The following is a 10,670-nucleotide window of genomic DNA, read 5'->3' on the forward strand; positions in this document are numbered from 1 at the left end:
AGAGAGATGGCAAGAGGGGCTGCGCAAGATCCAGTGCATGAGACGAGCCCTTGAAAATCCCATGATTACGGCTACCTAGCTTTTCTGGAATTTCTGCCCCACTCACAGCTGCTGAGTAGAGATGAGTGTATGTGATTCAAGACCCACTCCAGGAGGTGGGGCACTGAGTTTCAAAGCTGTCAATCAACTTGCACACTGCGTGCTGGTATCAGCAGCACCCACAATGCCATGACAGCAGACCGAGTGCCAGTTTGTAGTTGTGTTCTTGAACTTCTTCCAAAAAGGCTGCTGCTGAATGGATGTCCAGCCTTCAATAGGCCCCATAAAAGCATGACAAACAGGAAACGCCACAGCTCAGCTATGTGCAACACCAAGGACTGGGTCCTTACTAACACCACGAATGGAAAAAAATAGACCACTTCTACTCAAGCGGTAAACATGTGACCACCCAGCAACATTAAGAACTAACACTGCAATGCTAGTTGAACAATGCAGATGCAGTTTAATCAAAAATTCTCAAAACGTCTTTCACTTTCCCAAATGCCGAAAATAGTCCACAAGATCATTTTAGATGCATAGATCACTAACGGAGCAACAAAATACAATTCTTTAACAATGCCATGTTAAATTGTTGTGCATTATCTATGGAGCAAATACTTTCTAGAGTGATTATTTCAATGAGGAAGTCTGAAAAATGCAGCCATTTCATGGATACTATAATCTCCATTATTTAAAGGTAGAACGAGTAGGATTTTCCTAAAAAAAATCAATGTATAGACTCATTAAAAAATAAAATCCTCTCAATTATCCCTTATGACCCACTAGACGTGTGTGGCTGTGTCTGTATCAGCAGAGACCCTGTCCTCTGCAAGTACCTCTGCTGTGTACGGGACGTTTCTGGGCGTTACCCCTTGGGCAGCGGTCCTCTATGAAAACGTAGTGGCCAGGCGCTAGATCGAGATCGTAAGCAGGCATCCAAGAGGAGGCTACGACAATGAGAGACACAACGCCGAAAAGACGCAAATACAGCGAGGTGAAACACCGAGCGGACAAAGCTGGTTGCAAAACGAGAGTGAATCTGGGGTTGGCCTCCACCCGCTGGCGAGCACTGAAGGAGAGGATGGGGATGAAGAGCGACGGTACACTGGGATGTGTTCTGGTAACTGCGGTCAGGGGGCGTGTCATTCTGGTGTCGTTGAGCCGGGGGGAGGGGCCAACGTTGCGTTTACAAGCCGCAACTGACAAATCCTACTCATTCTACCTTTAACAAAGTATAAATGATGAACACATTAAAAAGGGAATTAAACAGAAACTTTATGGTGTACATTTGAAAATAAAAACAACCACAAAGAATCTTTAGCAAATCATAAATAAATAACTTCCTGCTGGTTTAATGCATCTTATCATTTCCATGGGAAACATCAAAATGACTGCAATTTTTATCAAGACAACTGTGAGAAGAATCCTGAGCATAATCACATTGGAACCTCAATCATTCAGACTCAATTTTCCTGAAAAGACATGCACGGAACATGTCCAATAAGATGTAGTAATGTAAAATAATTTAAAAAAAAAATATTGACCACATGTGATTTTTTGTGTGTGACACAGGCAACTAGGCAACTATAGTTTTAAAACATTTCAGGGTATACAAAATGTTATTTTCAACCACTTATTATGGCATGGTTTGGATGAAAATGTTTTACTATACTGGTTCTTCTAAAATAGTAAAGTAACAAGGATTAAGGAGTTACCAATGTGGCTGTCCATACATATCACCTGGCATGACAGTGTCATCTAATTTTTTTTTTAACAATGAACATAAAATGGCATATAAATATAAATACAGTTTGAAGCCGCTAGTTTACCAATTTATGAGTGTTGATACAGTTTTGCAAAAGTGATCATTGTGATCATTTTGACCAGGAATTTTGTGGAACAAAATTTTAATCCCACTCAAACACCATGTTTACACTAAATCCCATGGTAGAGGAGATCATATTTGGGGATATTCTGAGGGTCAATGGGACTCTGGACAATCATCTTCCCCCTCATTGCTCCCCTGTATATGACCTCAATCAGATCCATGAAGTCTTGCTTAGTCTTAAAGCTTCCTACGAACTTGGTATGATCTGGTGAGCTGAGAGAGAAAAGTAATGTGACGTTATAATAACAGAAATAGGTGGTGGTCAATTAAGGAGAACACGTAGACTTGTAAATATACTACATACAATTATGCTGATATAATGGGCAAACAATGTGGTGCCGAGATTTCAACTTATCTGTCTCACTCACCCATAATCGACTTTCATGTGCTGTCCATTAAAAAAGAAAACTGTTGAAGGGATATAGCTGATGTCGAAATATCTTGTGTAGATGGGGGCTTTCTCCACATCAACGATGTAAATAGATGCCATGTTGCTCAAGTCATGGGCGGTTTTTGACAACTAAAAAGGGACAATTTAGAATCAGTGACACGTCAAGTCCAATTAAGTCATATTGTTCCATCGGTAAGAATGGTGAACAGAAAAGTTCGCTCATTGACTCACAATCTCGTCGAGATGGAGACAAACCGAGTCTTCGTCTCTTCCAAACCTCAGCACTAACACCTTTTCTGCGACACCCTTAATAACGTCGTCTATGTCTTTTTTGCACGACAATTTAGGCAAAAATAAACTCATTATTCCAAACTAAACCGTAAAGAAATCCTCACTTCCGTGTTTGGTCGATAGCAGGAAATGACGCAATATAAGGGTGCGCGGCTGTACATGATCCCCCCTATGAACCACGCTGAATCAAAGGACCGATTAATTATTATGCATTACAGCGGATTTTCATGGTGACTATAATTGGGCTTAAAGCTATTGGATCCGTGTGATAACACAAGATCGTGTAATGTTTGACGGGACTTTCATGCAGAAAAATAAGACGCATGTATTATTCTTTGGTCAACGTTCAAGTACGACGTATTTAAATGTAACACTTTCACAACGTGACCTTTTTCACGTTACTCGTTAAAACCGAACGTAATTTCCAGTGTTGGAGGAAATGTGAGGGTCTAACTATTATGAATAGCTATGATAGCGTTTTACGACAACGAAAAAGTGAAATGACCAACGTTGTTCAACCATTTTGGATCGTTTAAATCCCGCGGGCCAAACATTGACAGTCCTGCACTTGTTCTCACATGGTAATATTCCATCCATTTTCCTTACTTTTCGTATTTTTTGCAATGTATCGTTTTTTTGCCACAGCGTTTTTCCGTGAAATATGGAATCGTCCGCTGACATCTCCTGTTGTCAAAAGGCACGTGTTACGACTGCTCCCTTTCAGCGATTCCTGCACCTCGTCTAATTACCGAGTTGCCTCTGCTCGACACCTTACATCCGGGGGTTCACTAAGAAAAGATACCACCCAGCCAAAGACGGAACCCTCCGAGGAAAAGAAAAAAATAGATTTGGATGTATGGAAATCTATGATGAGGTCCCAAGGCACAGATGGAAATCAAGGGCATAATGGAGAGGAGCCAGGAGGAGAGGACGCCACTCCAGAAGGCCCAGTAACTGATAAGGACATACTGGAGGCAACTCGAGAACTGGTCATGATGTGGCGACATGCGGGGAGGACAGTCCCAGAGCAAATCAGTGATGATGATGCTATGACACTGGCACAGCTCCCCACCAAGTCCTCAAAGAAAAAGTACCTGAAATACCTCGCCATCAAGGAGCGCTACAAGAAGGCCCATCAGGAAAAGCAGTTGAAGAGGAGAGTTGAGAAGGAGGCATTGTTGGAGAAGAAAAGAGAAAACATGAATGATGGTGAAACTGGACAGGGACTCAGTAACTCTTTGTTCCTTCAGTTCTGGGACAGCTCCCTGGACAAGCTGGTTGCCTGGAGAAGTGCACAGGCCATGATATTTGGCCAGCCATTAGTCTTTGACATGAATTATGAGAAAAACATGAGCCGGCGTGAGCTACAGAATGCAGTCAACCAGTTTCTGGAGGTGGAAGGTGTGAACCGCCGTTCCTCTGACCCTTTCCACCTTCACCTCTGCAACCTCCAACCTGATGGGGCTTATAAGCATGAGTTGGTCAAACGCTACAGTGCAGAGACCTGGGACCGCTTGATGATCACAGCCACGGACCGCCAGCATGTTGATGTCTTCCCCCATGAACGTCTTGTCTACCTTACCGCAGACTCCCCTAACGTTCTCCGCACCTTTGACCACTCCAAGATTTACATAATTGGAGCCCTTGTGGACCGCTCAATTCAGTCTGGCTTGTCTTTGGCCAATGCCAAGCGTCTGAAACTAGCCACAGCCCGTCTACCACTAGATAATTTCCTTCACTGGGGATGTGGGGCAAAAAACCTAACTCTTGACCAGATGATCCGTATCCTGCTGACTGTCAAGGACACGGGCAATTGGGAAAAAGCACTGCAGTTTGTGCCCAAGAGAAAGCACGGTGGTCTCTGTCAACAGCAGTCGGGCGGAAAGATTTCCAACTACAGAGCTAGAGAAGATAGAGCCATACATCAGTGGAAGGACAAAGATGGTGAAAGGACATTAACTGGGTACAAAACTGGTAATGGAACATTCAGAAGTGGCGTTAATAGCTTTTCCAATTCTTTTAAAGACCATAAGTTCATAAATGTTGACAAAAAGGGGAAAAGAGACAGAACAGCAGTAAGCAAGATGGCAGGGCAGACTTGTGACAGAGAAAACAAACTGTATGTCACCAGACTACGGACATCATTTAAAAGCAAGATGGAGAACATGAAAATTACAGGCAAGAACAACAAAACTTGATGGATGGAAGAATGACATCAACCAAAACCGTCAAAACTTGGTTCCTTTGAGTGTGCCTTGTTTGCATCCACAGTAATAGTCAGTGACGTTGTCAGATGACATTTCAGCAATTTCCATGTCGACAGTAGTGATTTTCTGCTAAATGCAATGACAGTTGTCTCTAACTGCTGATAAAAACAGTCTTGAATTCAATCCTAGGTATGTAAAGATTTTAGCAAGCCATTCACATTGTGTTAAAAATAAAAATTCTAAAGAATCAAGGTATTTCACACGTATGAAACATTTATTATGGCCTCCAACATGTTTAGAAAAAAAAAATACAAAGATAAAAAGGTTTATTAAAAATCATCCATTCTTTCTTCAATACTTTAATTTTACAATACATTATTGACTCCAACACGAACATGAGCAACCTGTCCAATATAGATGTTTCAAGATGTCAAAATATACAGTATGGTTTTAGAAAATCTCAAATGGCAATATCTAGTACATTGTTCTGCATAAATATATTCCAGTGCACAAACAACAAAGAGTCCAAATTTAAATAGTCACCAGAAAACACTCCTTTATAGTGCTTTTAATGTCTGCACTCCAAACAAGTTCTAGATTTAAGGTCCCGGATGCTGATTTTGTCTTAAATATTAAACGAGCCTTTGAAGCTGACTAGTTCACAATGAAAAAATACAATACTGAAGCATTACTGAAGCCAAGTCAATACAGTTTTGATAAATTCCTTGGACTCAACATTCCCATCCCTGCACCACATCTAAAGTTTGATTGTGTGATGAATACTCCGGCTATGAACAATTCAAGATGTATTCAAGATGTTCACATGTATGTGTAACTGCAGAGCATGTGCCCTATTTGGCCACTACCTCCTGTTAAATAATTAGCTGATCAGTCAGGTCACACACGGTTATATTTGCTATGAGGAGCAGGTCATTTAGAGGCTATCTTGAGGGGCCTTGTAATTTTCAATGTACCTCACATTCAAAGTTTTTCTTTCACATTGTACATTGGCAGCTAAGGGTACACACAAATATAAGTGGATAAAGCTAATACTCAAGTCATTATATAAAGTCACCTGAACAGAGCTGCTTCATCTTTTAACACTCAAGTCATCTGCACATCACAACCAATCAATAAATAAACTTGCAATAGCCCTGAAATGTCTTTCTTCCTTACTAGCCCACCATAATGATTGAAATGAAGAGACATCATTTTTCTTGTTTAAATATTTCAGATCAAAAAGGTCTAAACTACTAATCAGAACACTGGCAAATTACAGTCCTGCCTGCAACTTTTATGTGCTGTAAATTAAGATGGGTAGCGGCACATCCATGCTATTGATGGGTACTATGTGTGAGTGAGAAAGAGAAGCTCACTCTTGGTGTTGACTGAAGGAGGCGCTTTGCTTGAAATGTCCATATTCCCCTGAATCTACTACGGTGTCAAGACTACTGACTGCATCTGACGTGAACTTTGGCCCAGCATGGTTGTAATGTAGGAGGTTACACAGCCCCTCTTAGACCTCTACAGCACTAGGATATCCCCCTTGCAGCGCTCACAGCAGTTGAAAGTAATGTTCTCATAGCGGGTGTATGGATGGAACCTGCCAATACTCTTCTTACTGGTCAGAAAGTTGGAGGGCGAGGAATCACCAAGAGAAGGCTCAGCTTCATTTTCTGTACAGGAGATGGGGTCTAAAACCTTTAGCACCTAGAAAGGGATGTGGAAGAGATAGGAGAAAATTGGTACTTTGTTGCACAGGCTACAATAAAAAAAAGTATGTACAGAATACTGGTAAACACATTGCAAGCAGGGACCAAACCTTTTCAGCCATCTTCTCAGCTGGTGTGTTGCACAACTCTGAGGGTGAGCTGCTGCTGCTGCTCTTCACACTTGTGTTAACTTTGCCCAGCAGGTGAGAGTTGATGGCGTCGGCCAGCTTGTAATTGGCTGTGGCCAGCTCGCACGTACTGAGGGGCTGTGCACTGGGGTAGTAGGTCTGTTGTCTGCCCCACTGCAGAGACACCAGGAGCTGCTCAAGAGATCTAAAAATGAAAATATGAGCATGTAAGGACTAAGTTATTAGCAGTTGAGCTGGCAGCATAGTAGATATAAAAGAACTCTGCTTTCGTTGTGACGTGTAGGATGTGTTGATTAAGAGATGGTGTTGATGATACCTGTGTGTGTGTACCATGTCCCTGGAGAATGCCTCTCTTTCAGACAGCAGGTCCTGAATGGCACCTTGGGCTTCTCTTGTCTGGCGTTGAAGAGCTGCTCTGGCATTGGTCAGCTCCTCTGCCATGACTCTGTTGAAACCAGATTCATTAAAAAGATCAATAATTCATTTCTGGCTCTAGCTCTTCCCACAAGAGGATAAGATTTCACTGGGTCGGTGGGATCTTAAAGAGAAGACCTTCACCCTTCCCAGCTCTCTTCATCATTTTTGTATTTTTGTTTCTGACATGCTCTTTTCACTTCATACCTGCTAGCTAAGAACTTGCTCCTCCAAACATCACACTGGATACTCATGCGTTCCAGCTGCTCTGCAGTGTGTGCCAGGATCCTGCCCAGGGCCTCATTCTCCAGAATCAGCTGGTTCTTCTCTCGTGCAAGACGCTCAAAGTGATACTGCAGATCATCACCTACTGAGGCCACCAGTAGCTTCTTCAGCTCACGATTCACCTGGCACACATACAGAATGGCTTAAAATCTCGAACTTCATCCAAGTCTCAGAGGTTGCCTGCCTAAAAAAATTATCTTGCCTTATTTCTCTCAACCCTTTCCCCAAACAAGAAAAATTATCAGCAAAGTGAAACTATAGCAGTTTATCTAGTATCTAGCATATATAAATATCAAAACAAAAGCTACAATTGAACTTGAACACCCACTGGAACCGATCCAGTAATGGGCCCAGTTGCCAACCCGGGTCTCGGAACCAAATTCACCTCTGCCACACATTGAAAAAGACATTTACAGGAAACATTTGAATTTATTCGCAATTTTACAGATCATTATATGTTTACACTTGTTTTTTATATTGTGGATATTGTGGTAACTCAGACTGCCCACAGCAGTAAAAGCAATAAACCTAATCAGAAGATACATAACGGGTATCCAAATTAAAACAAAAGAAACGCTAGTCTATCTTATTTATCTCATCCTCACCTCTGTTTGTACACGGAGCTGATTAGAAAGCCCTTCCTTATCCTGCAACAGCCTGCGTTCAGAGTTCTGCAGCTTCTCAAGTGCTCCTCTCCAGTCTTCCACCAGAGGAGGGGAGGGAGAACCTTGCTCCTCAAGCTGATGCCCGGCATCCCCTCTTCCTTCTTTGGCTGCTGCACGTCCGCACCGGCTAATAGCAGTGCGTGGAACAATAATCCTCACAGCTTCTACCTCTATGCAGGCCTCTTGCCTCACCTTGCCGAGGTGTAGCACCCCTGGAGGCTGTGGGGATGTCAGTGGCACAGCAGAGACAGATTTCGGGCTGTGTTTGGGGGTGGCCACCTTCAGGAGGGGAACTGGGCCTGATTGCAGTGCATCTGTAACAATTTCCAGACTTACTGGCGGCTTGTCTGTTTCCATGCCATCACCCGGGCCCCTGACTGGCACATTGGCAGAATCTAGAAGAAAAAACAAAGTCTCAGATTACTATCTTGGCAGCACTATTTTCAACCGCCATCTCAAATGTAAAAATTATGAACCAGAAAATGGTTTCCTATTAATTAATTAGCCTCTTCTACAGCTGTATTATCAGTAACGGACAAAGAAAAACATTTAAACGTCTTTGAGAATGAATAGTGAGTGTCCATCCTTGTTCAATCAGAATCTCAAATTGTTTTGGCAATTTTGTGTTTAAATCAACACTGCTCATCATCTTATTGCGACTGGCTGAACACACAGGGAATGTACATGAAATGCCAACACATTGTAATTTTCCGGTGTTAAGATCAAAATAGTACATACCTCTCAAAGCTACAGCAGTAGTCATGGTGGAAGTAGGTTTGATGAGAAGGGATTGACTTCCAAGATGGACAATTAATTCACCTACACTGCAACAAAGGAAAAGGATTTTTTTAACATCTAAAAACTAAGAGATCAGTATTAAATTAAATTGAATTGCGTTTCCTTTATTAATCCTAGTACAAAGGACTGATTATCAAGAGATATAGGGATGACAAAGTGTTGTGTTAACTGTTTAAGTTTCATTTATCTCTAAACATTTCTTTTTAACTTTTTTCCCTTTTTCTTTCTATGACACCGAGTGGCTATTTGGGTTGTACGTAGCATTGAGATCTGTTTAGTCTTGGCACATGACACTAGGATGTTTTTCTTTTTCCTCTTTCTTTCATGTGTTTTTGACGTGTTTTCTTTTTTCTCCTGTTATTCACAGTAGTTGAGTTTGTATTGTGCAGCACAACTTGTATTGAATTGGAACTACACAGTACAGTGGGAATTGAGTTTGAAATGTATAGTAGCTGAATTAACTTAAGAGTAGGTGAGAAGGAGTAGGAAAAATAAGTGTATACTTCCTCCTACTCCTTTTCGGACATGTAACAAATAATCTGATGTGTACGGAGATTTGTTTGCTGAGTTTGATGTGTGGATCTATTCATCACTTCAGATTATTGACAATGGCTTAGCTGTATGTTATATCCTGCTTATTTACATGTTCGAAATAAATCATCATTCATTCATTCATTCAATCCCCTTGGGGAAATTCAGTTACTGTCAATTAACCCATCCTAGCTGTGATCTGTGTAGCTAGGCGCAGTGGGCTGCCGCCGTGATGCTGCGCCTGGGGACCAACTCCAGTTCTTTTCCCATTGCCTTGGTCAGGGGCACAGACAGGAGTACAAACCCTAACATGCAAGTCTTTTTGATGGTGGGGGAAACCTGAGCATCCGGAGAAAACCCACTGCAAGTCCATGCAACATGCAAAGTCCACACAGAGGGCGACCTGGGATGACCTCCAAGGTTGGACAACCCTGGGGTTGGAACCCAGGACCTTCAGCGCTAACCACTGGGCCACCGTGCCCACTCTCCCAAATCCTGAAACTACAACCAGTAAGTGTGCATTCTCTGCATGGCCAACGGAAAAGAGAGATATCGTGCGGATCCAACGACTCTCTGTTGGAATGTCTTACCCAAGTTGTGTATAGAGACATTATTGGTCCAACAACAGAACATAAACCCTCATCCCTCCCTACAAAATCCCTGCAGGCACCTTGTGCAAGCAGACAGATTTTGAATCGTGAGGGTTCATACAGCTAGAGTAATTCATGCTGGCCTGGACTTTATCGTAGACTGGTAGACTGGTTTGTTAAGAACCGCTGCAGTTCATTTCCCATTAGCTAATGTAACAACACAAACACCTTTATCTGGCATAACAAGATAAATGTTGTGATTGGGCAATATCTAACCTCGGCACGTTCTGAGACAGACGGTGAACCTTTACAGCTAAACTTGGCTCCACTGATCCGCAATCAGTCAATAAAAATTATCTTTACAAGCACAATTCGTACAATAAAATGCAAGGGAATATGTGTAAGGGCACATGAAGTAAAGGCGCACAGATAAAAACGTATGGGTAAAAGACGGCAGAGCGAAATGATAAACAAATGAGCACGTTCAAACCTCAATGAAATCGAGTTAATAATGACACGAGTCAGAATAAAGTTTGATACGGAGACTTAAAGTCAGCGAAACATACCGGCCGACAGACAGCGCGTCCTTTTTCCACAATATCACCCACCGTCACTATCTAAGCGTTAAACATTAATTAAACAGGGATCCGAAACCAAAATTGGTTATAGCGTCTGCCTGTGTGTCGCGCATCATTTCACCGGATACAGTT

The 10,670-nt window shown here is 42.1% G+C and overlaps 3 protein-coding genes across 4 annotated transcripts; 1 reads left to right on the forward strand and 2 right to left on the reverse strand.

Moving 5' to 3' along the window:
* Positions 1–484: 484 nt before the first annotated feature.
* On the reverse strand, positions 485–2,718 carry txnl4b (thioredoxin-like 4B). The gene is made up of 3 exons (XM_056279106.1): positions 2,550–2,718; positions 2,296–2,447; positions 485–2,140 (listed from the first exon to the last, which is right to left on the reverse strand). Exons 1-3 carry the CDS (start codon positions 2,679–2,681, stop codon positions 1,975–1,977), a joined length of 450 nt encoding a protein of 149 aa, XP_056135081.1. The 5' UTR covers positions 2,682–2,718; the 3' UTR covers positions 485–1,974.
* A 330-nt stretch (positions 2,719–3,048) lies between these two features.
* Positions 3,049–4,835, forward strand: trmt10c (tRNA methyltransferase 10C, mitochondrial RNase P subunit). The gene has a single exon (XM_056278741.1). It carries the CDS (start codon positions 3,188–3,190, stop codon positions 4,805–4,807), a length of 1,620 nt encoding a protein of 539 aa, XP_056134716.1. The 5' UTR covers positions 3,049–3,187; the 3' UTR covers positions 4,808–4,835.
* A 1,466-nt stretch (positions 4,836–6,301) lies between these two features.
* Positions 6,302–10,659, reverse strand: blzf1 (basic leucine zipper nuclear factor 1). Of its 2 annotated transcripts, none has more exons than XM_056278742.1 (7): positions 10,527–10,659; positions 8,780–8,860; positions 7,982–8,436; positions 7,299–7,498; positions 6,994–7,122; positions 6,639–6,861; positions 6,302–6,526 (listed from the first exon to the last, which is right to left on the reverse strand). In XM_056278742.1, exons 2-7 carry the CDS (start codon positions 8,802–8,804, stop codon positions 6,341–6,343), a joined length of 1,218 nt encoding a protein of 405 aa, XP_056134717.1. In that variant the 5' UTR covers positions 8,805–8,860; positions 10,527–10,659; the 3' UTR covers positions 6,302–6,340. The 2 variants fall into 2 exon arrangements, with proteins under 2 accessions (XP_056134717.1, XP_056134718.1); XM_056278743.1 differs by having other exon boundaries at positions 8,780–8,865; positions 10,527–10,658.
* Between the last annotated feature and the right edge of the window lie 11 nt (positions 10,660–10,670).

Source organism: Lampris incognitus, chromosome 4, assembly GCF_029633865.1.
Source record: "Lampris incognitus isolate fLamInc1 chromosome 4, fLamInc1.hap2, whole genome shotgun sequence".
In the NCBI taxonomy this organism is placed as follows: domain Eukaryota; kingdom Metazoa; phylum Chordata; class Actinopteri; order Lampriformes; family Lampridae; genus Lampris; species Lampris incognitus.